Source organism: Melanerpes formicivorus, unplaced genomic scaffold (assembly GCF_026170545.1).
Source record: "Melanerpes formicivorus ecotype bairdi unplaced genomic scaffold, bMelFor1.0.p_v2 SCAF_2, whole genome shotgun sequence".
In the NCBI taxonomy this organism is placed as follows: Eukaryota; Metazoa; Chordata; class Aves; order Piciformes; family Picidae; genus Melanerpes; species Melanerpes formicivorus.
Window position 1 is genome coordinate 16,520,501 of NW_027142354.1, and position 26,800 is coordinate 16,547,300.

General features: G+C 40.0%; 1 protein-coding gene across 7 annotated transcripts in view; it reads left to right on the plus strand.

Moving 5' to 3' along the window:
- Positions 1-26,800, plus strand: part of SYNE1 (spectrin repeat containing nuclear envelope protein 1) — a 317,978-nt gene that overhangs the window by 276,607 nt on the left and 14,571 nt on the right. For 6 of the 7 annotated variants that reach the window (XM_068151740.1, XM_068151698.1, XM_068151707.1 and 3 more), the window contains 11 exons: positions 6,529-6,691; positions 11,344-11,531; positions 14,592-14,742; positions 17,269-17,451; positions 17,870-18,007; positions 18,692-18,883; positions 19,745-20,078; positions 20,877-20,945; positions 22,824-22,966; positions 23,810-23,936; positions 25,011-25,222. In XM_068151740.1, coding sequence (XP_068007841.1) covers positions 6,529-6,691; positions 11,344-11,531; positions 14,592-14,742; positions 17,269-17,451; positions 17,870-18,007; positions 18,692-18,883; positions 19,745-20,078; positions 20,877-20,945; positions 22,824-22,966; positions 23,810-23,936; positions 25,011-25,222 — 1,900 coding nt within the window. The remainder of the gene's footprint in view (positions 1-6,528; positions 6,692-11,343; positions 11,532-14,591; positions 14,743-17,268; positions 17,452-17,869; positions 18,008-18,691; positions 18,884-19,744; positions 20,079-20,876; positions 20,946-22,823; positions 22,967-23,809; positions 23,937-25,010; positions 25,223-26,800) is intronic. The other variant, XM_068151735.1, reaches the window with a different exon arrangement.

A 26,800-nucleotide genomic window follows, 5' to 3' on the forward strand; every position in this document is an offset into this window, starting at 1 on the left:
TTCTCTTTCCTCCCCCCGCCCAAAGCACAGTGTTTGCAGACATTTGGAGTGGAAGTTCTTCTTTTTAATGCTGGAAAAATTCATGGTGGTGGCAGAGGACTTGTATGCTGTGAGGATGGCAGAGGACGGCAGTGTGGATTCAGATCTCCCAGACTGTAATTGTGATACCACAAGGCAGGCAGCTATTTTTGTTTGCTTTTGACTGTCTTGGCTTGCTGGGAAACTAATTGAAGTACTGATATCTAGAAATCACTACCTTAGCTAGAAATTACTGGTTTGGGCTCAGTTTTAAAATAGTTGACAGTGATAAGAGCATGCTTTGTTTTGCAGGTAGTATTTTTGGGTCTCAGAGTAATTTTTCTGTTACAGATACAGAACAATTAAAATTGTTTAGCTGTCTGAAAGAAGCTATAGACTGGTTTTACTGCTGTTTTTAAATACAAGGACATATACACACATGAGAGAAAGCAGACTTTGATCGCTGTGTCATGGAAGGGGTATGGCTACAACTAGAAAGAAGAGGAGGAGAGAGGTTGTAAAGAAAATAATTCAGACTAAACTTACTGGACCTTGTCTCTCTAGTATATATTAATGATTGTTTTGTAACTGCATGTACTACACTAATTCAGTCTACATCATCTTGGATTTTTGATTCAGCTTCTTTTTTTTTTTTTTCCCTCACATTATCTTTTCTATAAGTTTTGCTGTTGTTCAGAGTTTTAGAAATTTACTCTGTGAAAGGCGAAACTGATCTGAAGAGCAAATATATGTGGTGGTCCTAGTGTAATACTGTACTTTGGACATGAAATCTTTTTGAATAATAAAAATATTATTTTTAACCTTTTTTTTTTTACATGATATAAGTAGTGTAATCTTTTTCACTGTTTCATAGAGTGTTTCTTGAAACTTCATCTCCAGTTCCAAGTACATTTCTTTTTGAAAAAAGCTTTTCTTGTTTCTACTAGTTTTGTACAGACTGAGCTAAATACTCTTACTGTTTTTTTTTTTTTTTGTATGTTGCTATTAAATTTCAATATTAGTAACCAGCTGTCTAAATGAGTAATACAATAGCTATGAGTTCTATATGAGGCATCATTATGTGTTTACAGGGTTGTTCCTGTTTAAGTTTAAGTGTAAACTAAGTCTGTGTGATTTAGGACTAGATAAATTAAAGGTATTTGTGCTTAATTCCAGCCCCAAGTTGTTCCCCTACTGCCTGTTCTTAATGTAAAATAGACATTTTAATGTTACTACTTTCTTGGGGAAACTGAAGTGTGGTAATTGGAGCACTGAAACATGAACATTGTATTTTTACGATTCAAATTTTTAGATGAGTTTTAATTAGTAAACCATAAAAGCAAACAATCCAATTCTGCAGTATTTTCCTTTGAGTCTTAAGTATTTGTAAGTGGTAGGAAGACTGATGTATGTGTCTGTTACATTAAAGACAAACAAACAAAACTTTAAAACAACTGTATCATGGGTCCAGCCCTTTTTATTTCAATGCAGAATCTTAATTATCCAGGAGAGGAGTTATCTGAAGTCTCTTGCAATAAAATGCACTCTGCTGCAACAAAAGCATGAGATGATTACTGGAATAATCAACTGTTTAAACATAATCTTGTAAATGAAATCTCAGGAAGTCAAACTACAGTTGACTAGGGATTGCACATACTTGAATGGTTTATAATCTGATCTTTGTTGCTAAGCAGAGATTCTAGTTTCATTAGATTTCAGACCCTACCGTTGGCATGGAAAGAGGATTTTGAGCTCTAACATTTTTGAGTGAGATATTTTTGTTGCTTACCCCTTATGCAGTTATTTGTACAAAAGCACAGCATTCGGTGAGATGAAGAGCATAGATATCTTGCCTGCTAAAAAAACCCCGAACTCTTAGACATGATGTATTGCATCTCTTGCTGGCCTGCAGATATGTTTTTAGAGTAGCTGGAAGCACAACACAATATTGCAGTTCAGTCAAAAAAAGTAAGCTCTGCATACTCTCAGCAGCCTGTGTTTGTTTCTATTTGTATCACAGGCAAGGAACGTGTTTCATTCAGCAAGCCCAATTTCATCTCCATCTCCCTACAGCTGAAGAGGGATGAAATCAGGCTTTCTAGAGAGAAGCCTGGAAATGGCATGCCAATGCCTGTGGGACAGTATGCTAGTGAAGTTTTTGAGTTGGTCTAAAATTATGCCAGTGGAGGTTTAAATCAGACATTAGGAAAAATTGCTTTACTGGAAAAGTGGTCAGGCATTAAAATAGGTTGCCCAGCGAAGTGGCAGAGTCACTGTTCCTGGAGGTGTTCAAGAAACGTGTGGACATGGCACTGTGGCGCATGGTTTAATTGCCATGGTGGTCTTAGGTTGAAGGTTGGACTTGATCGTAAAAGTCTGCTCCAAGCAAAAAAACTTCTATGAGTCTATGATTCTATGTCAGACTCAGTATAGATTTTATGTGCAGGTAATTGCAACAGTTTGGCGGGTGGCAGATTTAGCAGTAAGGTTTGGGTTTGGTTGTGGTTTTTTAGTATGTTGTACTTTTTTTTTTTCTTTTTCTTTCTTGAGTTACTTAAGTTATGTGAATGAAAATAGCTCTAGTTGGGCCAGTTTTGGCTTTTGCTGTGGCAGGGATGTATTCCTATGCAGTCTGCCTGAGGTAAACAGGGCATTTTCTAAATGATGAACCCTTTGTCAGGTGTTGCAGGCAAAATGTAAATAAGATCTGTCACAGAGGCTAGAGTGCTATACAATTGCAAACAAGAAAAGTTCAGACTGACAGCTTGGGCTTGCAAATGACAGTGACCACACAGGACTGACATGATTCATTGTTCGCTTCCCAGTGTGGCTGCATCATCCAGCCTTGAAAATCTAAGCAGAAAATGAGCAGGATTTCACCCATCTGTGCTTTCTTGCTGTCTCTGTGAGCAAGTTTCAATTGGTCCAAATTCACAAAGCACTGTATGTGCAACTTTAGGTCATGAGGAAATGGTGCCCTTAGACACAGGTTGTTCTCATAGCATCTCACCAATAGAGGTGTTTTGTCAGGATAACTTGATAATGGGGGAGTCTTTGAGCGTGAATGTGTTGACTTCAGTCCCTTCATAGCAGATTTTCAGATTACCCAGATTTTTTCCAATTACCAAGATTTTTTTTCAGAACACAGCCCCACAGCTGTTGGTCATGAGCCTCTGTCAAGGATGATGCATTCAAACTATTCTTAATCACTGTTGGAGGTAAAGAGACAATTTGACCATTTGTGATCTAAGAAGAGGGCTGGAAAAAGAGAAAAATTTTAAAGATTCAACTTTTAAGTCTTTTAAGTTCATGTTAAGATCTCTGCATTTCTCTTTGGTAAGAAAAAGACACCCACATTAGACTCGTAATGGTCAGCTGCAAGTACTACTTTAAATATGGAAACACTTGATAAATTTGCTGGTATTATCGAAAAAATGTGAATTGCTCTGTTTGAATTACAGGATCGTCAGGTGGCATTTTGTTTGATGAATCTGACAATCTTGTATTTTTCAAGATGATTTAGTCAGCCAGCTGCACTCATCTCTTAAAGCTTTCTGATATTGAAACACTTCAGTGGAATAGAAGTATAAAAGAGAATGTTACTTGAAATTGTTTATGGTACTATACAAATGGAAAAACAATTTCAGACTCCTCTAATGTATGTTATGTAACATGAAGATAGGAAAAAGGGAATTACTAATTGACCTTTTTGCAGTTGAAACAGGCTGAAAGAAAAAAGTACTAGAATAGGATGACGGTTTAGTCAAATTTTCCTCACTCTTAAAGTTTAATGTTCCCTTGAATTAAAAAAGCAAAACACTATCCATTTTTTCCTAGCCATTACTGTAGCAAACTCAGAGTCTGAAGAAAAACACTAGCTAGAAATTGCCATGTGGTTACATTCATCTGTTTAAATGTGAAGTAATCCATTAAGATCAAGAACAAGTTAAAGCAACTCTTGGGATTCAGTTCTCATTATGTTCTTGGCTGGATTTGTCTCTATAAAGTTATTCATTCAAGGACAGGTCTTCACACTGGAATAGGTTGCCCAGAGAGATAGTCAGGGCCCCATGCATTGAAATATTTGAGGTCAACTTGGACAAGCCTCTGAGCAACCTAATAATAAAGTTTTTGAGAGATTGGACTAGATAATCTTTTGCTATGAAATTTATTTGAATTGATTTACGATCTGGCAAATTTATTTTAATAAAAATACTAATAACTTGTTATTAATATGAAAAAATTGCCAAAATGTATTAAATAGGTTTGGTGTACAATTAGAATATATCTTTACAATGGGAATGTACAGTATTTAGGCAACTGTAACAATTTTAATAATTTTATGCAAACTGGGAAGAAATAACAGGGAAAAAGAGAGAATCCCCAGGGGGGAGACTCAACAAGAACCATTAAGCCAGAGGCAATGAATTAATTACAGGTGATTCCACCCAAGCAGGGAGTGCTTCTACTGTGTATTAGCTGTTGAGGCTTTTAGGGGCACTCTCATGCACCAGGCAAGGCTGGTTGCCAGCAGGAAGGCCACATGGTCTCGGGGATGGTCTAGCTTAAGCAGGACAGCAGGCTGTATGACGCTATCACCAAGGGCTCTTGGCTTTCCAGGGTAAACTGAGGCATGGCAAAATTCTAGTTGCAAGGTAAAGCAAAGCTTGGCTTCGGCTCCAAGGCTTATGGCTTCTCTAGCTTGCAGTGAGTAGGCTTATGGCTTTATCCCAGGCTCTGGACCAGGCAGCTTGAGGAGAGGCAGCTCGAGGCAGGTTCAGGCAAGGCAAGACAAAGGCAGCTAGGGATTGGCCTGTATATATATCATGCCCACGATTCAATTGGGCTAATAGGGCAACTGAAGCCAGCACGTAGTTACCCAATGAGAAGGGGTTCTGCCAGGCTGTGGCCATAAAAAGCAGAAACATAGGCCTGATCAGGCAGGAGAAGTGGCCAGTACACATGCTCTTACCCCAGAAGCAGACTTGTTTACCAGACATGCATGGTCCTGTCCCCTTTGTTCTTTTTCCTACATTATCTCAACTTTTTGCAGGAAGGAGAGGGGAGAGGGGACCATGTCTAGACACACCAGGGCCTGTCTAGGTTTTGTGCTGGGCTTGTTTGGCCCTAATATGGCATCTTTAAAGGCCCTTTCCAACCTAAACCATTCTATGATACGTAGTTCAATGTTTAGAAATCACCAGTCTGAAAAAAGACCTGTTCACTCAATGCATTCCACCACCAGTACTGGCTAAATGGATTTATTACTTGTAGTTTAAGAACTTCTGTCATGTCTTGGTCAAATACCGGTTGATAGTAGGCTAAACATGAGCCAGCAGTGTGCCCAGGTGGCCAAGAAGGCCAATGGCATCCTGGCCTGTATCAGGAACAGTGTGGCCAGCAGGAGCAGGGAGGTCATTCTGCCCCTGTACTCAACACTGGTTAGGCCACACCTTGAGTCCTGTGCCCAGTTCTGGGCCCCTCAGTTTAGGAAAGATGTTGACTTGCTGGAACGAGTCCAGAGAAGAGCAACAAAGCTGATGAGAGGTTTGGAGCACAAGCCATATGAGGAGAGGCTGAGGGAGCTGGGGTTGCTTAGCCTGGGGAAGAGAAGGCTCAGGGGAGACCTTCTTGCTGTCTTCAACTACCTGAAGGGAGGTTGTAGCCAGGTGGGGGTTGATCTCTTCTCCCAGGCAACCAGCACGAGAACAAGAGGACACAGCCTCAAGCTGTGCCAGGGGAGGTTTAGGCTGGATGTTAGGAAGAAGTTCTTCCTAGAAAGAGTGATTTGCCATTGGAATGGGCTGCCCAGGGAGGTGGTGGAGTCACCATCACTGGAGGTATTTAGGAAGAGACTAGACGAGGTGCTCAGTGCCATGGTTTAGTTGATTAGATAGTGTTAGATGATGGGTTGGACTTGATCTCCAAGGTCTCTTCCAGCCTGGTTTATTCTTTTCTCTTTTTTTCTTTTCCTTTTTGCCTTGCCTTCCCCTTCCCCTTCCCCTTCCCCTTCCCCTTCCCCTTCCCCTTCCCCTTCCCCTTCCCCTTCCCCTTCCCCTTCCCCTTCCCCTTCCCCTTCCCCTTCCCCTTCCCCTTCCCCTTCCCCTTCCCCTTCCCCTTCCCCTTCCCCTTCCCCTTCCCCTTCCCCTTCCCCTTCCCCTTCCGTCTTTTCTTTTCTTTATAAATTACTTAGATTGGTTTTGAATTTTGCTCTGCGTGAGCTCTTTTTGTTTGTTTGTTTTTAAATTGCTTTCCTTTCTTAAGCATTTAACTCAACCAATAAAGATATTGAAGCTTTGTAAATGTTGCCTGGCATTAGTAAGCTCTTTTTTTCAAGTGGGACCTGTGAATGAAGGTCTATGTGCACATATCATATGCTTCTGTTACACAATAAAGGAAGACTTCAGAACTTGCCATTTGAGTTAAATTTCTCTGAAAATTCACTGACACACATGCTGTGGAAATTCTCTTTCAGGGTGTACTTACACTGTAATTTCTTTTTCTTTACAGGGTGAAGAAGTTGAAGGAGACCCTTGTTGCAGTGCAGCAGCTGGATAAAAACATGAGTAGCCTGAGATCATGGCTTGCCCACATTGAGTCAGAGCTATCCAAACCTATCGTCTATGAAACTTGTGACTCTGAGGAGATACAAAGGAAGCTAAATGAACAGCAGGTAAAATAGTACTCATTTAACAGGTGCACAATGACATGGGGAGAACCAAAGTAGAGTGTCCTTGGGCTTGCCCATACCCAACTCAATGCTGAGAGGGCACATGGCAAAGAAGTGCTTAAATATCAAGGCAAGTGGTACTTACTGTGTCACTTATAGAGCCTTCTGCTGGCTTTGACATCGAATCCACCAGGAGCTGATTGACCTTTCCAAGAAAGGTAAGGCACCAGGAGATGTAACCTGAGCAAGTTACTGCAATTGTTTTTCATTTGGGGTTTGTGTTTTTTATTTGGTTTAATTGTCTGTTCCCAGAGGCAAAACTGACACCTATTAGACTTGGCAAATTTTGCACATGTTTGAAAATTACAAGTTTTTAGCAACCTTTCTAACTCAGTTTTATTTTGCAGCTTGTTTGAGAATCATTTTGCATGCAGAGATGCATGAGCTATACATGTGAGGTTGCAATCAGTTGGCTTAGAGCACAAAGCCTTTATGCAGTGCTAGGGCAAAATAGTCAACACTGAAAAAAGCAGAAAAATGTTGTCAGCAAGTTTTTGGGATTAAAACCAATGTTATTCCTAAGAAGATTTACTATACATTTTTTTTCCTGTTCCACTTCGCTGCCCAATTCAGTTTTATCTAGAAGTACAATACTAGGGAGGACTGATGTTCTGTTGTGTTCCTGTTGGTTATTTATTGGTTAAAATACCTTTCTGGTGCCTCACTGGAGATGAGTTAGATGCTCTCGAGTTCTTTGTACAGAGGAGAAAGAAATGTGTGGGAAGAGGACTGACAGAATGTTTTGAGGATAATTAATTTCTGAAGTGTACAAACTTGTATTTTGTTCTTTTAAGCTGAGTGTGGGACTGAGGTTGAGGAACCCCCTCAATGTCTGCCAGTTCCCCAGCTGATTTCTACACGGCTGTGTAGAATTGCTTATTAATGTTATATATGTAATTTACATGGGGGCACTCACATATAACTCACAAATGTCACTAGTGATTGCTGTTTCTGCAATAGTAAAGTCCTAGGCAACAAAGTAGATAGTGCTATGAACAAAGTAGATAATTGAGATTATTTTTTTTTACTGTCATCCCTATGCAGACATCCCACAGTTTGGTACAATCACTTCTTATTGAACTTGTTCTTGGCACAGAGGCCAATGTAGCTCTGCCTTCTGCTGTTTCCTTGTAGGGATTTACACCCAATGACAGGGTACAGTGATACTCTCTAGAAATCTGAGTGCTTTAATTTGAACTCCAAAGGGATGAAATAGAGGTGAATCTTACCTTATACAGGATGCTAAGTTTGGAAACTTTATGATGATTTGGTAACACTGCAAGCCATGGTTATCATAAGTTCTTAAAAAACACTCACCTACAATGGATGACAGACAGGATTTTCATCAGTCGGGGGCTGTATCACTCATTTCAGAAGGCCAGTACGTTGGCCATCTTACCAAGTATTTAATCCCTCTTCTTCCATAAGTGGCATTATGTTATTTTATGTGATTAATCTTCCACTGAAGTCATGTTTTCTTCCCTGCTCATAATGCAACCAATGCTTCATATACAAAATTACACTTAAAATATTACCGTGTGAAAGAAGGCAGCCAAATGCTATTTCAGTAATTCCATTATCTGCTTCTCAGCGTCTGCTTCAGCCAAGAATCAGCTTTGCAGATTGCTAGTCTCTGTAGTGAAACTAAACACACAATTGAAGCTGGATATCCTAGGAAAGGTAGCATTACTGCATTGTTTTCCTAGGGTCAGATGTTGCATTTCAAGGATTACTTGTTTGTTTACTTTCTCAATCAGGTACCACTTGAAATGTAAGGGGGTAAAAACAGTGTTTCCTTCTGGGTTGATAACAGAAAACAAAAATGTATGTGAGTGACAGCAGTGCATAAAAGTGATGCCTCTTTGTGAACTAACTCAAAGGCTAAATTTTCTCTAACATCTTCGGAAGAAATATAAGACTGGAGAAAGGAAAGTGTAGACATTGTGTGTAGAAATATTCTGTAAGTAAATGCCTAATATTAGAATAATATTAGAATAAACCAAACCAGGTTGGAAGAGACCTTCAAGATCATCGTGTCCAACCCATCAACCAATCCAACCCACCCAAACAGCTAACCCATGGCACCAAGCACCCCATCAAGTCTCCTTCTGAACACCTTCAATGACGGCGACTCCACCACCTCCCCGGGCAGCCCATTCCATAGCGCAATCACTCTTTCTGTATAGAACTTCTTCCTAACATCCAACCTGAACCTCCCCTGGCGCAGCCTGAGACTGTGTCCTCTTGTTCTGGTACTGGGTGCCTGGGAGAAGAGACCATCATCAGCCTGTCTACAACCTCCCTTCAGGTAGTTGTAGAGAGTGATAAGGTCACCCCTGAGTCTCCTCTTCTCCAGGCTGAGCAACCCCAGCTCCCTCAGCCTCTCCTCATAGGGCTTGTGTTCCAAATCCCTCACCAACTTTGTTGCTCTTCTCTGGACTCGTTCCAGCAAGTCAACATCCTTCCTAAACTGAGGGGCCCAGAACTGGACACAGTACTCGAGGTGTGGCCTAACCAGTGCAGTGTACAGGGGCAGAATGACCTCCCTGCTCCTGCTGGCCACAGTGTTCTTGATGCAGGCCAGGATGCCATTGGCCCTCTTGGCTGCCTGGGCACACTGCAGGCTCATGTTCAGCCTACCATCAACCAGCACCCCCAGGTCCCTCTCTGCCTGGCTGCTCTCCAGCCACTCTGACCCCAGCCTGTAGCACTGCATGGGGTTGTTGTGGCCAATGTGCAGAACCCGGCATTTGGATGTGTTAAATCTCATGCCGTTGGATTCTGCCCATCTGTCCAGCCTGTCGAGGTCTCTCTGCAGAGCCTCTCTACCCTCCAGCAGATCAACTCTTGCCCCCAGCTTGGTGTCGTCAGCAAATTTACTGATGATGGACTCAATGCCCTCATCCAGATCATCAATAAAGATGTTAAAGAGCACAGGGCCCAGCACTGATCCTTGGGGCACACCACTAGTGACTGGCTGCCAGCTGGATGTGGCACCATTCACCACCACTCTCTGGGTAAATGCTTAGGAATCCTCAGGACCAGCAGTTCTTATTAGTTCTCTATTCCAAAACAGCAGAGAGGAGATTGTATTACCTGAATTTGCTTAACCTCAAGTCTCAAAGCTCTCTGGAGTGTATGTTTCATAAAGTATTGTATCTGGTTATAGTATCCACCTTTATATAGCATTTCAGAATATGTAGAAATAAGACTAAGCAGTTGAACATCACCATAAAAGAGTATTTTCCAGGTAAACAAAAGGGCTAGTGCTGAGGATGAAAAGATTGTGGTGTGCCACTTGATGGTTTCATGCAGATGTTCACAAAAAAAGCCTTCTGTTTCACAAATGAAAAGAGGAAATAGTTTACCTCACTGAGCCCAACCCCAGTTATCACAAACACCCAAATCATGTGATTGATACAAGTTGACTTTGCCCCATTTCAAATTTGCCAGGGTTTTTACATTCTACATTTAAAATTCATTTCTTGCTGGAAGGCATTTTCAGAACATCATATTGCTGGTTGTAAGAAAAGTTTGTAAAAAATGTTTGTAGGCAAAATATGTTGACACTGTGTTTCCCTCTGCATGTTATAGTTTACTTCACTAGTAAAGTTATAAAAAGCAGTTTATCTCTATTTATCCTCAAGCTATTGAGTTCTTGTTCTCCTAAATAAACTTCCAATTGCCCTAATAGTTCTTTTCTACTTCTGAATGAGAAATGAACATGCAATATATCACTTTCTGGTGTAGTCACCTACAAAGGCAGGCAGAAGTCAAGCAGGGTTTGTTTTCCTTGCACTTTACCTACAACTATAGTCAGTTGCTTTTGTGGCTTGTCTTAACTTGAATCTGTAGTGCAAATCTGAAGCTGAAACTTTGCTTCAGGATGAAACATTATTATCAGTGTAGAATAAGCCCTTGAAACCAAGAAACCAAACAAGAGAAATAAGTACGGGTCACATATATAAGTGCTAAGGCAGTGTAAGTGTATTTTCTTTAGCCGTTCAAATTTTCCTTTTCCATTTCTAATGAAAATTCTATATGACTAGAAAGTTGAAGGAAGAACTATCTCCTACTAGAAATGTACTGTTCAACATGTGCTGCTGCCAATCTCCGTGTCAAACATGCCACTTTGCAGCTAGCTCACCTGGGGAATACTAGGTTCACAAAGGGCACCTCCACCAAAACCTCATAGTAGATAAGAACATTTTCTTGTCACACTTCCCTTACTAACTTCTGCTTTGCGTTCTCTGATAATGGGAAATGGCTGGAAACAATTCTACCATCTATTGGTCATGTTGGTTAAATGTATGTGAAAGATGCTCAGCTAAGCATGCAGAGCTCTGGCAGTTTGTCCCAGGTAATGGTTTGGTGTTTGTACTCCCTGGGAGAGCTGTGCATGCTGCCAAGTTCTCCTGGCCTCATCGATAACATTGCAATACCACTTGAGCAGACGCTCTTAACAGGTATTCACTGGATGTTTTTCTCCCATTTGCAAGCTTATTAATTATTTTTTTTAATACATGGAAGAGAAATGCATTTGTATTCATGCATGTTTTGCAATTTCTCTTAATAATTAATTTCTTCACCTGCAGGAACTTCAGAGGGACATAGAGAAACACAGCACTGGAGTGGCATCTGTTCTCAATCTGTGTGAAGTGCTTCTTCATGACTGTGATGCTTGTGCCACAGAAGCAGAGTGTGACTCTATCCAACAGGCTACACGCAATCTGGACAGAAGGTGGAGAAACATTTGTGCAATGTCAATGGAAAGGCGACTTAAGTAAGTCTGAAATGCCTGCAGAGGAGTATTTCCTTCCACAGGCACAAATATAGGACAAGGAGTATGTTACAGGGCTGCAATACCAAAGAAAAGGGAAAAAGGGTCCAAAAAGGTTTATACACTGAACAAAAGCCAGTAACAAGCTGTTGGGGGAAGAAAAAGACGTTTTGGTTGCATTTATAGGTAGCTTTATACAAAGTACAACTATCAATTATTAAATTTTACTCTTGTTTGCTGTACTTCCAAAAAAATGTGATAAATTAGAGAAAAGTTAGATGATAGCAATGACTCCATGAAATTTAGTAAACATGACCAGAGAGTTGTAATGCTTATGTTTACCCTAGAGCTTCTGAGACTGATAGGGAAACTAGTTATTGAATAGCTGGAATGTTATTCCAGTTGTTATGGCTTTCATGTCCCTGTTGTTCCTAAACAGTTTATCTTATGTGTGATTTCATTTATTTGGAAGAATTTTAGGACTGAACACTTGTCTGGAATTTCCATATCTGCTCACATTAGCTTTGCTGAGCAAGTGGAGACCATAGAGCCCATGTGTGCATCTTAGCTAACTGCACATGCTTAGACCACCTGTACACTGTATGCCCATGATTTCCAGAAGACTCATTGTTTTCTATTCCCATCAAGGATAGCATGGGTGATTTTGATAGCCATAATAATGCAGCCAATATTCAGCCAATGCTACATACTCTATGCTGACCAGTAATAATGTAGATCTTTTATGTATCTTTTTAAGTTATCAGTCTGATTTCTATGATGTTTACAGAGTCATATCAAGAACAATAGTTAAAGTTCATGACTTTTTAAAACACTGAATTGATCTTTGTATGATTCTTGGTTGTGTGGGATATTTTTAATGTATTTAGTAATTATTTTCTTTATGAAAAACTTGCTTTTCAGTTGTGCTGCTCTATAATCACAGATTGCTATCTTTAAGCAGTTTCATACTATTTCCATCTGGTATAATGTATGTATATATAACAAAATACAAATGACAAGTTATATCTTTGACACAGTCTTGAAAATATACGTAGGCTCTTCATCCTTTCATATCCAGCAAACTGATTCAAGAGTGTATTTATTTAACATGGGAAAATGCATTGAACTCTATTTTACTTTCTTACAACATACACATGATGTTATTAGGAGATTATTTTTATTTTTTTTTTTTGGCAGGAAGTAATCTGAGCTATCAGTATTTAGGATCTTTATTGTGCTAGAATCATAGAATGGTCTGGGTTGGAATGGACTTCTGAACGTCATCTAGTCCAAACCCCTCTGCAGTTAGCAGGGTTGCCCAGAACCTTGTCAAGCCTCACTTTGAATATCTCCAGGGGTAGCAGTTACTTATATTAAAAGCAATATTCCAGTCCAACTTTAGATTAAGCAACATATCAACAATGTATACATTTTACACTTATAGATGAAATGGATACGAGCTGTGCTGGAGGAGGTTTAGGCTGGATACTAGGAAATACTTTGTCACTGAAAGGGTCATCATACATTGAAATAATCTGCCCATGGCAGTGGTGGAATCACTGTCCCTGGCAGTGTTTAAATGGTATGCGGACATGATGCTCAGGGACATGGTTTATTGATGACCCTGCAGTGCTGAGTCAAAGGTTGGTCTTAGATGATCTCAAAGGTCTCTTCCAACCAGATATACACTGCACTGGTTAGGCTGCACCTCGAGTACTGTGTCCAGTTCTGGGACCCTCAGTTTAGGAAGGATGTTGAGTTGCTGGAATGAGTCCAGAGAAGGGCAGCAAAGTTGGTGAGGGGTTTGGAACACAAGCCCTATGAGGAGAGACTGAGGGAGCTGGGCTTGCTTAGCCTGGAGAAGAGGAGACTCAGGGGTGGCCTTATTGCTCTCTACAACTACCTGAAGGGAGGTTGTAGACAGGCAGATGTTGGTGTCTTTTCCCATGCAGCCAATACCAGAACAAGAGGACACAGTCTCAGGCTGCGCTAGGGGGTTTAGGTTGGATGTTAGGAAGAAGTTCTATACAGAGAGAGTGATTGCTCATTGGAATGGGCTGCCCAGGGAAGTGGTGGAATCACCATCATTGGAGGTTTTCAGGAGGAGACTTGATGGGGTACTTGGTGCCATGGTTTAGTTGTTTAGCTGGGTTGGAGTGGTTGATGGGTGGATGAGATGATCTTGAAGGTCTCTTCCAACCTGGTCTGGTCTATTCTATTCTATTCTATTTTCTGTGTATTTTCCCTTTCAGACCTGTGTATCTAAGATTTGGGAAAGATGTGTTCTGTACATAAAACAAGACAAAGTTGTGTAATACAGTCTGACCCCAAAAAAACCAAACCCTTGTGCTTTTGAATCAAGTAGTGTTGAAGTTCTTGGGATTTTATAGTCGTAGTATTAAGCAAATCTGATTTGGAGTTCAAGAGTCAGCTGCTATTTATACATAATCGGTTGCAGTCAAAATGTCTATTTTAAACACCAGAATAACTTTTAAGTTTTTTAAAAAATAAAAATATGTTTACAGTTTCTATCAAGAGCTAGCATTTTACTACTTGTTGATGAATGCAAGAAAAACTTCCTGGCCCTTTGCAGTTCAGTGTAGTGACTAAGAACTTATAATATATGCTGCAACACCTTTATCATTCTGTAAGAAAAAGGTTTGCAGCTGAAGGTAGGGTGGAATTTCTGATCTCTTGAATACTGGCATAGGTACCCACACTCGGGACTGTTTTTTAAGAAGTTATTTAGCATGTGCTCAGATTTCAAGAGCTCCTATCATATACTTACACATTCCTTTTTATACTGTTTCCAAAATTAGATACATTTTAAAAAAAAATTGCCATCCTAAAAAAAATTAAAAGTTGTCATCATCTTATTCTAGCTCAGTCTGGAATGAACCAGGCTCCCTTCTGGTGTGTTTATCAGCCTGACTGTCTGCGTTAGATTAAGAGCTGGTTGCTGTCTGGTGCAGTGCTACTTTGCTGTTGTAGGTGATCAAAGTTTTCTGTAGGTCGCCTGGCTTTCAGTGAAAGCATTCCCTGATTATCTGTTATCTGTTGCAGAATTGAAGAGACATGGCGGCTGTGGCAGAAATTTTTGGATGACTACTCCAAATTTGAAGACTGGCTAAAAACCTCTGAGAGGACAGCTGCTTTTCCAAGCTCCTCTGGTGTGCTTTACACAGTTGCTAAGGAAGAACTGAAGAAATTTGAGGTGATTTACAATAGCTGAACTGTAATATCTAGTGGTCACATTACAGCAGCCAACTGGTGTTCTTCCCATATACAAGTCACTCAGCAGAGATGCTGTATGAGTGTAGTGGAGCTTATGATTTTGTAGCCACCTTCAGTGGCAGGTTTCTAGGATGAAAAAACAGTGGGAGGTGACTGAAAATGCTAATATCCACTCTCACCTGTTGTTTGTTCACTGAAGTTAGATTTCTCACCTTTTATATCTGCATATACTGATTTTGTTGTTAAACACTAGCAGACATTATTACAGTGAGACAGATGGACATAGTATAAAAATGTTTCTCAGACACAAGCATCAGGGAGTGTGGCTTGGTTGGTAGTGCAGAAGACCCTTAATGGGAAGGTCGTGAGTTCAAGCCTGCAGTAGTCATGAGGCCTGTGGTGACAGGTTGGACTCAATGATCTTTGATGTCTCTTCCAACCTTAGTGATACTGATACTGATCATATGGAAACAAAATGAAGGAAGTACTCTGTCTCAGACCTCCTTCCCATTGTCTCTTTATTCACTGATCAGGATCGAAATTTCTTGTTTAGTGAGTCTCTGTATGAGAAATAGTACCCAAAATATCTTGGCTATCTTTGATTTTTACAGCTGATCTGACTTTGCCCAAAGTCTCTTCCATTGACCTTCAGCCATTATGGTGACCCTCCCTCTCCTGCAGACTTGTGGAATTTTTGTGGTCTGTAGTCTCAGCAGGACCTAGTTGCAAAGAGAACAGTTTAACAGCCTTCCCAGAAGCCTGCTTTCCTGCAGTTTGGCTCTTCTTTTTTTTTCTGAACACCTAGTTTCTACACTTACCATAAAGCAGTAGTGTAAATGACAAAGGTGTGTTCAAATTCAGCAGCTTTACAGTGAAGTCAGTGTAAAGTCCAGCCATATATACTAACTGATTTCTGCTGTAGCTACATCTTTTTTGTCCTAAATTTCCCCTCCATATATTTTGTTTAAAAAAAAAAAAAATAAAAGGAAGAAGAAGGGAGTGAGCTAGAAAAAGAGCCCTGCAGGCAATGTAAGACCCTTTCTCTTCCTGAGCACAGAGGCTGGAGATGGCTTTTACTGACTTCACTGCACAAAATCAGACTCCTTCCTCTCTATTGGTTTATAGAGAAGTGAAAAGAGGTTACAGGAAAGAACACAACAGATGATTTCTTGCATAGCTGAGCTGTTAAAAATGTAGGACAAACACACAGCTGTTCTCTTGCTGAAGAAAGCTTGGTAGCAGGTGAAGCAGCAACTGCACGCTTGTAGATTTTACTGTCCTAGTAAATGCAGTCAGATTTATGCCTCTGAGATGATAATTGTCTCCTTGTGCAATTTTGAGTTCTACAAAGTATTTAACTCCAGTTGCACCTTGTTGGTAGCCACTTCCCCCAGTTTGGTTGCCATTTAATGAAGTTATATCAAGGGGATTCTACAGAATTATTTCCTTTTTTTCAAAGCAGCTTCTTACAATTGTTTTTATGGAGGAATCTCATGTGTTAGCTGATAAAAATCTCTGTACTGGAGTATATTACATATCACATTTTCCCAGGTGCTAGTAAAGGTGGTGTCTAGTTTTGTGAGAGATTGACTGTTTATTTGCATTATGGAGACCTCAGAGAGCAAGTCTGTAGAACACAATGGGAGCCAAAAGGGATTGTAGTCTATGTTTTCAAGTATTCTTTTGATTGATTGCTTTTCTGTTCATGTGACAACATAGACATGGGTAGTTGGTTTTTTTTAATTGTTCATCTTTTTAATACTTTTTTTGAAGGACTGCATTCAGTGAGGTAATTACCGGGTGCTTTCTCCAATTTGCTTTGTGATTGCTAGTCACAACATGAAACTCGCGGGCTAAATCACCTACTGATTCTGCTTTCTAGCTGAGTGACTGAGGCTTTTGTTACAGTACAGGAGACACTGCTGTTGCCCAGGTGTGAGTCAGTGTGGGTGTTCACAACATTTTCTTTCCATGAAAATTTTAAGACATTTTGTATACCTGTGTAATAAAGAGATGATTGCTTCAGTACAAATTCTCACTGGTTTTGGTAAAACTCAGAATAAAAATCATTCAAATCTTTTCAATGTTTGCACTCCAGCATATCAGTGTGCATAAGAAAATCCAATGAAGCCACAGGAATCTTGGATTTCTGCTCATTTCATTAAAAAAAGGCCATATTCATTGTTTGTGTTTCTCTTCTGGAATACAAAAGCATATGATTGAGTAGAAAGGGAAGGCTTTTTTTTCTTTCCTTTTTTGGCTGTTTTTGCCTTTCTCATTCAGTGAACTATGTCAGTTTTTTAATCTTTTCTCTTTTTTTCTCATTTTGATCAGAAGGCAGTGTCTTAATAGTGTAGCCCTCAAGAGGTGGCAAATCCTTAGTGAAATCTATTGGCTAATGCAGGTCAGAGTGTAGAAGTAGGGCCCAAATAGAGGGAGAGACATGTATGTATCCTGATTTCAATAATTAAAAATCTGATGGTGTCTTTGGTTCACATTGCTTTAGGCCTTCCAGAGACAAGTGCATGAAAGTCTGACTCAGCTGGAACTGATCAACAAACAATATCGCCGCCTGGCTCGGGAGAATCGCACTGACTCTGACTGCAGCCTCAAGCAAATGGTTCATGAAGGGAACCAGAGATGGGACAACTTACAAAAGCGAGTTACCTCCATCCTGCGCAGGCTAAAAGTACTTTTCCATTTTTAAGCCCTTCAGTTTCACCACTATACTGAGGAATTAGAGTACTCCAGAAGCTTCCAGTTTAATGTATTTGCACAGGTTTTTTGGGGGGATTTCTACTTTTCAAAGAGGAAGGGAGTTCAGTAGTCCACTTTGTCTGAGGTAGCGAAAGCATGAAGTCTGGAGGGAAATGCTTGGTGATCTCAAACACCACCTACTTCAAAGAAGATAACTTCTCTAGGTCAGCTAATTGCAACTGTAGATGATGTTACTGAAAAGGGAACTTTAAAAAGCATGTAGGAAGAGTGTGTACCAAGTTTAAGTTAGATTTGAAGGGCTGTAAAGCTGTTTCTTCAGAGATCTACTTTTGCTGGGGGAGTTTGGGTTGTTTGTTCATTTCATACCACTCCATTTTTCCACCCCCCAGCATTTTATTGGGCAGCGTGAGGAGTTTGAGACAGCACGTGATAGTATCCTGGTATGGCTTACAGAGATGGACCTCCAGTTGACCAACATTGAGCATTTCTCGGAGTGTGATGTCCAAGCAAAGATAAAGCAACTTAAGGTAAAGAATGCTTGAACAGATTGAGAGATGAGACAAAGGATATATTCATGGTGGGAAGAGAATTTTAAAAGCATTACACAAAAATGCAGCCTGATGCAGTCCCTTATTAGCAGGCTGAGACTTCAACCTCAGAATTTATGGACTGTGTCAGGTTGCAATACATACGTTTTTTGCCAGAGTGGAATAGCCTTACACTGTGAAAAAGACCAAAGGTGACAGTTTCCCTCCCCTAATCAAAAGAGGAAATGTTGAGAAAAATTACTAATGTCAAGTCTTTGTTATTGCTGACACATAAAAATTACAACATTTGACAAGCATTTCCACATCAGAAAAATCAAATATCACATGTCATTTTATCCAAAATTCCAGTCTGTTAACTTTAGCATCTGTGCTTATTCCAGACCTTTGATCAAGGTCATGGTTTGTTTGAAGAACTTTCTTTCCAAGTACAACAAGTGAGGAATGAGATGGTAGACCATGAGTTGTCACTGGTTTTGGCTGGAAAGTCTGTGGAATGCTAAATTTAATTGCTCATCGTTCCTCATGCCAGAGTATTTGAAATGATTACTGTTTGTTGCCAGCACCATTCTTGCTGAAAAACTCTTTCAAGATTTGGATCCTTAATAACTTAGGTTGTTGTAATGTTGATTTTGTTGATAAAGCATAGACTTTTCTTTTGTACAGGCTTTCCAGCAAGAAATTTCACTGAACAACAACAAAATTGAGCAGATAATTGTGCAGGGTGAGCAACTTATTGAGAAAAGTGAGCCCATAGATGCTGCTGTCATTGAAGAAGAACTAGATGAGCTGCGTCGTTACTGTCAAGAGGTCTTTGGACGTGTGGAACGTTATCACAAGAAGCTCATCCGCCTTCCTGTGCGTATACTTACACACATGCGTTTGTTTGGTTTGCTGCCACTTTGCAAGTATGAGAATGAGGAGGAAGATAGATGTTGGAATAAACTGACATTAAGCTTGTGCAACTTTTCAAAATACCTGTGGTTTACCTGTTGTTTAATTTTATTACAACCCTGAACATCTGCCTTCCTGTTCGTTATGTCCTGATTGACAGCAAACTGACCTGATGTGGAAATGTTGTAAATCCATGCATCCATTATGAAAATCCACACAAACTGGAGATCTGTAAAATGTTGTTAATGGGCGTGCCAGTGTGGTATGGCTAGAAAGAGCAACTCTTTGCTTTGTTAGATAGTTTGATTGGCAGCTTGTTGACATCTATTTTATTTTAAAAAAACAAAAGAAGGGAAAGAAAGTTGTCTCCAGAACGGGACATGCAGTTGAAGGAGTGAGAGAAAAACATTTTTTTGTAGCTCAAGTCCCAGTGAATGGAAGGATCTAAACCCAGGGTTCTCAAAATATGGAAGAATATAATGAGAACAGTAGTCATGATGAAGGTCACTTAGACTTCTTATGACTTGATTCCAGAGTTTTCTTTAACTTGATGTCTGCATTACAGTGTCCTCAGTAAGGAGTCTGGGAGACATTTGCTTGATGTGAGACTTTGTGGTGCCTTAAGTAATTAAATGGTGTTATGTTTTTATTGCTTTGGGTTTGTAGTGCACCTTAAAATAATGACAGGGGAGTGGAAAAGAATGTAAAATAGAAACCCCGTCTGTATGACTGTTGCCTAATACTTCTGTATTTCACTGACCCAGGCTGACCATGCAGTGCTTCTGCATGTTTCATTGACTGGTTCTGTTTGCATTATGCTTCTAGCTGACAGATGATGAACACGACCTCTCTGATAGAGAGGTGGATCTGGATGAGTCAGCAGATCTCTCTGACATACACTGGCATGACAAATCTGCGGACAGCATTGTCTCCCCGCACCCCTCTTCCAACCTTTCGCTGCCTCTTTCCCAGACGGTGAGAAGCGAGCGATCAGGGCGAGATACCCCTGCGAGTGTGGATTCCATTCCTCTGGAGTGGGATCATGACTACGACCTTAGCAGAGACCTGGAGACAGCTGTTTCACGGGCACTGCATTCTGAGGAAGAACACAGAGGACAAGAGAAGGACTTCTACCTGAGAGGGGCAGCTGGTATAGCAGGTATGGTGGCAAATTGTGCGTTCTGTTCTCTCCTAGTAGCAATGTAAGAAGCAAATGTTACATGTGTCATTGCTTCGCCAAGATGCTCATGGAAATGTATTTCAAAAAGCCCCTGAAGATTTTAAATAGCTTTCCCTAAGCGAACCCAGTGCTTCAACACAGCAATGAAGATTACTGGATAACTGCAGCCTTGGAAAATCACAAAGGCATATATGATGTGACAAGGAATTGGCTGTGTTTCTGTGCTTGTGGCCTGCCAGATGGAATATATTATCTGTAACAGCAATGCATCTTAAGTTTTTTTCTGACTGGATGTCGCAAGAAGTGCAGAACAAACTGATGAAGAAATGCCTGTAGGAAAGGTCCACAGACAAACTCATGAAGTTCATAGGTAAATCTTAACACAGTTCTCACACATGCAAGACTCTAGCAACTGAATGTTTAGCCTGAAGCTGGATCTTGCTCTCCAGTGAAGCTGGAAGTCCTTTCTAAGTGTGTGTACTTGTGTAATAAACCTTAACAAGTGAAAGTGCCCAAATGCAGCTGTTTGTGGAGGAAGATAATACTGGTATATTATACTTTGATCTTGTGACTGTCTTTTGCTTTCCAGGTCATTGCTCTGAAAAGAGTCAGGTTTACCTGGATACTAGGAGACTTAGTAGCAGGCTCCCTGTGTTTCAGTCTTCATCCTTTCTCCTTCTCTAGAAAGGATGTTATTGGAAGCATTCATATATTCCATGCTGTAAAGAAACCACCATTGCTGAGCTGTCAATTTAGACTGTGCTTTTATTTTTTCAGATGTAGAGATCCCTGAAACTCTTGAGGCCTATGTAACACTCACAGAAAACGCCCTCAAAAATATCTCTGGTATGCATCAAAATAGACTAAGCACGGTCAGATGCAAATACAACAGTGCACAAGCACAACTTCTTTCTCTTCTCCTAGCATTTTCTATACTTTTCACAGCTTGCAAGATAAATGTTTCTTACATGGCAGCATTGGCATATTAATACAGAAAATCCCTTTTCACTACTGTGCTTAAAAGTATTACTAGGTGCATGGATGAAACAATGATGTTTGAAGTACTGGTCCTCCCACCTCAACTAACTAGACTGAACTGATCAGTAGGGTGCTCTGGTCTTTATTCTCTTGAGTCCCTCAATAGGACATAATACTTTGTTAGGTCTCTGAAAGGAGAGTGGTTTCTGCAAATGTTAAGGCAGAAGGAAAGGATGTAGAGCAAAAACTAATTGTTTAGGTTTGCACTTGTGGTTTTTTTTAACACAGCCACAGCTTGAATTATTACTTAGGTATAAATTTTAAGGTTAGTTGTTGTTTCATGTGATAACAATGACAGTGTTTTAATATTTTATACTGGAAGATTTTTTTTTTCACATTGCGTTTTCACACATGGATGTTTTGTTCAGAGTTAGATGACTGGTGGTGGGATTAGGTGCACTTAAAAATATCTTCTCTCAGGGTTTCACAGTTTTTATTTTTTGAACAAATTACTTAATTGCACATTTTGAAGTAGCAACCATTTAATGTCTCAGCATCTGTGCCATAGTTTTCAGGTTCATTGCCCATTTATGTTTTATTAAGAATATAAATAATAGCAGTGCATCCAGAAAAATGTGACTTGTGACAGTTTTAAGGTGGTGAGGGAAAAGCAATATTGAACACTTTGTTCTGTACATTTGGGGTGAGGCAGTGTTTTATGTGAAGAAAGATTAACCATCCAAAAGATTCCATTTTCTGTAATTAGGTGAACAGAAAGCTGCCATTCTCTATGCATTTTTCAAATTGTGTTTTTATGAATACATTCAAACTGTCTTTGTAAACAGATGGAAATCAGGTACAGTGATCAAATATTTATAAGAGGCATCTCATATGGTCCTCTTGGCTGGAGCCTGCTTCAGACTAGAAGTGGTTGTAGCAGATTCATATCACAGAAAACAGCAGACCTGTGTAAGGAAAATACAGGTTAGTCTAGCTTCAGAAATGTTGGTATGAGGTCCAAATGTATTGGATAAATAATTCCATCTTGCAGATACTTTAAGCATAATTGTTGTAAAAAAGCCTACTTGGAAAAATATTATAAATTTTGCTGCTTAGTGTTGTTGCCTAAATCAGTTGTGGGCCTTCAAGACATCCAGTCAGCCTTGGATTTGTATACAACTTTCAATCTTCAAAACTGTATACAAATAGGATCCTCTCATGTAACTTCCACTGTTTTTCAGTGGAGAGAATAAAAAAAAAATAAAATAAGGGAAAATGAAGTCTAATGTGGATTTAGATTAGGAGTTTAGGGCATGAGGTTTTATTTGAGCATGTTTGTGAAAGGCAGGGAGTGAGGTGTTCTCCAAAATCAGTGAGGTCAGAACATGCTTTGCCAAGAACTAGCCCCTTCAGAGAGGCAAGGAATTCTCTCAGGGGAAAAAAATCACTTCAGAATAGTTTGCAAGCCTGCTTTAAGCTGTGGACTGTGATAGTATGCTTATGGCAAGTGTGTTCATTGGTATAGTCATCTGTCCTCTTGAAGGCTGCTAACACTCTCTAATGTACTAGTTATCAGTTCGCTTTAACATTGTACCACTCATACTGCTGCAGTCACATTTCTCCTTTACTCTCTAATCTAGATAGTATTCCTGATACTTATTCTGCCTGGGCAAAAGACTTAAAAAAAAAGCTTTGGGAAAACTTGCATGTACAGTCAATTTTTTTATTTCTATTTTTTTGATACAGGAGAACCTGGTGCACTGGAAGCACACATTCGACAGCTGGACAAGGCCTTAGACACCAGTCGTTTCCAAATACAGCAAACAGAAAACATCATCCGCAGCAAAACACCTACAGGACCAGAGCTGGATTCCAGTTACAAAGGATATGTGCGTGTCTTTTGGAGCGCAAGTCTAATAAGTACTCCAGGCTTAAATTTGCTGTTGAAAGAAATAAAGCTGCTTCAACAGAGCAATTGAATATTACTGCTTCTCAGATTTACGCATTCATATGGTTGCTACCCTTAACCATATGCTATTGTTGTTTATGTTATTAGTGTGTCTATAATAGCATAAGATTACAGGAACATTACTAAGGAATTATGCTCTTACATTTTTGCAGTCCTTTTTATCTATCCAAAAGTTGTTTTTATCATCTAATGATGATACCTTTGTTTAAAATACCTCTGCTTTTAGAAGGAGGTGTTATGACTTCATGCACAGTATTGATTTTGTGGATAAATTCTAAATGCACATCACGTAAGCAAGGTTGCATATATGAAATCCATCATTAAGAAGTTTTCTTGGAAGAGCTTTCTGGAAGAAATATCTCTAAATCATTCAAATAATTTTATTACTGATTGAATTGAAAAAACTAGGTGCTTGAATATATAGTATTTCCACACTTAAGTGGATTTTCATTATCACATCTTCTGTAGGCTTTGCCATAGTGTTTTAACATTTGGAACAAAAGAAAACTAGAGTCATCCATCACTATTTAGCACAGTAGCACTGAGTTATATCTATTTAGTCTGAACTGATGTTTTAAGCATTTATTGCCTTCATATGCATGTCTCTGATAGTATCAGGAGAGATTGTTACCAATCTGTTAACTGATTTTTATCTTCACTCTTAGACCTGCTTGTGGAAAATTTGGGAAGTTGCATTGGTTCACATGTTCCATACAATCAGTCCTGTTCAGTGCGCATTGACATTGTTTGTTTGTTAACACAGATGAAACTACTTGGTGAATGCAGTGGAAGCATAGATTCTGTAAAAAGGCTTGGTTATAAACTGAAGGAGGAAGAAGAAAAATTATCTGGGCTTATTAACCTGAACAGTACTGAAACACAAACAGCTGGTAAGTAGCATTTAATTCTTTGTTGGAAAGCAATTACAAAACGTAGTAAGCATGCAAAGCTTTTCTGAATAAAACAGTTGTTATTATTTACTGATACATATATCTACCCAACTGTGTCTGTTACCATACTCTGGTTGAAATCTCTTAATAAGAATAGTACTCCTTATATATACCCTATAAAGAAATTAGGCATACCCCTTCAGATTATGAGATACAACCTGAAGCTTTTTGGAGCACCTTGTGGCTGCAACACTTTTTATGTTGAATGTGTCTGATGAAAAGAAATTGCTTATATTACTGTGCAAAACACAAGACAGCATTCATTTCTTCTAATAGTAGCTTTCACTCCTAGTGTTATCTATCTACAGTACAGACATCTATAATCACCTTGTAGTACTCATGTACTTTAAGCATCAGCTGTAGGACAGGAGGTATTACGTTTTAAAAGCATGGATTTGTTTCAGAGATTTAGCTTGGCAAGATATGCTACCCATGCAGTCTGTCATTTTATTTTATTTTATTTTTAAAGGGACTGAATGATACAATTTATCTTTGTACTATAGCATTCCATGACAACTAATGAAGAGATAGCATTTAATTTGTTTCTTCTTGCAAGGGTACTTAGCCAATACAGCAGCAGCTTAGGCAATTGGAGTGAGGTGTGAATATCAAATTTTGACAGATACAAATACCAGTGAAAAAAAATAATTAATATGTGGCTAGTTGGACATACTCAGACTCCTTCTCTGATTTGCACGTATGCTAATTTATGATGTCTTTATACCAGTTTAACCTGTTTGAGTGACCTGCATGTATCAATTAATTCCATTTGTAGTATCTGACATTGGAAAGTGGCAAAATCCCCTGGTGCATTGAACCATCCAGATTCCTCATTCTTCTTCTCCAACATCATGTTCCTCAGTATGATTTAGTTTTCGGTTTAGTGTTTCATGGATTATGGTTTTTTTGTTTGCATGGAGTAATTTTTTGTCCAGTGCAGAATTCAGCTGATGCAGCTCTGTGTGTGGCTAATATTTTCTTGCTTTTGTTGAATTTGGTGTTTTGTCATTCCAGGTGTAATTGACCGATGGGAATTAATCCAGGCTCAAGCTTTGAGCAAGGAGCTGAGGATGAAGCAGAACCTTCAGCAATGGCAGCAATTTAACTCTGACCTTGATAGTGTTTGGTCTTGGTTGGGGGAAACTGAAGAGGAACTGGAGAAGCTCTGCCACCTTGATCTCAGTACTGACATACAAACTATTGAGCTCAGAATTAAAAAACTGAAAGTGAGTTAAATTTCTGTTTTCCATGAGTTACCTTGTAAACAGACCTAAATGCAATAGGTATTTTGCACCTGCTTTGTTCTATTCTGCACATAGCAGGCTACGGCTAATAAGCAAAGTAACTGGGAAGGTGATTTTATGCATAATATTTTGGCAGGATAATGTACTACTGGCATTTATTACATAATCCAAATGATTTTTTTCCAATAGTAATTCTGTGGAAATTCCACAATTCCAGAATGTACAGAGAATTCCTGATGTCAGCCAATCTGATGAAAGAGGGGGTTAAAAATAATAAATTAAATCTCTTCTAGTCAAACTGCAAACAAAAGTGCTACTGTGGTGTTTTGGCCCTGGTTTGCAGTCAGATGCCCACCAAAGTTGCTCTATTACTTCCCTTCTTGGATGCATGGTGGAGGGAAAGAAAATATAATGAAAGGCCCATGGGTCAAGATAGAAACAGTTTAATAAAGCAAAAGTCAAAGCCAAGGCCATGCACAGAAGCAAGAAAAGCAAAAATATTGTTCTCTGCTTCACATCAACAGCCCAGTCCAGCTGCTTCATGTGAAGCAGGGCTTAAATATGCGTAGTGGTTGCTCTGGGGATAAATGCCACTATCGAATGCTCCCCAACACTCCCTTTTTCTCTCAGCTTTTATATCTGACCCCTTTGGTCAGTTTGGGTCAGCTGGCCCAGCCAAGTCCCCACCCAAGATCTTGCCCACCCCTCAGCATACTGTTTGGAGGAATGTGTGCTGTGTGAGCACTTCTCAGCAATAGCCAAAATGCTGGTATGTTACCAACACCATTAGAATAGAATAGAATTAACCAGGTTGGAAATGACCTTGGAGATCATCGAGTCCAACCTATCATCCAACACCGTCTAATCAACTAAACCATGGCACCAAGCACCCCATCAAGTCTCCTCCTAAACACCTCCAGTGATGGCAATGCCACCACCTCCTAGGGCAGCCCACTGCAATGGGCAATCACTCTCCATGAAGAATTTCTTTCTATCATCCAGCCTAAACCTCCCCTGGCACAGCTTGAGGCTGTGTCCTCTTGTTCTGGTGCTGGTTGCCTGGGAGAAGAGACCAGCCCCCACCTGTCCACAACACCCCTTCAGGTAGTTGTAGAGAGCAATAATGTCACCCCTGAGTCTCCTCCTCTCCATGCTAAGCAACCCCAGCTCCCTCAGCCTCTCCTCATAAGGCTTGTACTCCAAACCCCTCCCCAGCTTTGTTGCCCTCCTCTGGACACTCAAAATCCTTCCTAAACTGAGCGGCCCAGAACTGGACACAGGACTCAAGGTGTGGCCTGACCAGTGCTGTGTACAGGGGGAGAATGACCTCCTTGCTCCTGCTGGCCACACTGTTCTTGATGCAGGCCAGGATGCCATTGGCCTTCTTGGCCACCTGGGCACACTGCTGGCTTGTGTTCAGCCTACTAGGTCCCTCTCTGCCTGGCCGATCTCCAGGCACTCTGACCCCAGTCTGTAGCACTGCATGGGGTTGTTGTGGCCAATGTGCAGAACCCGGCACTTGGATGTGTTCAATCTCATGCCGTTGGACTCTGCCTATCT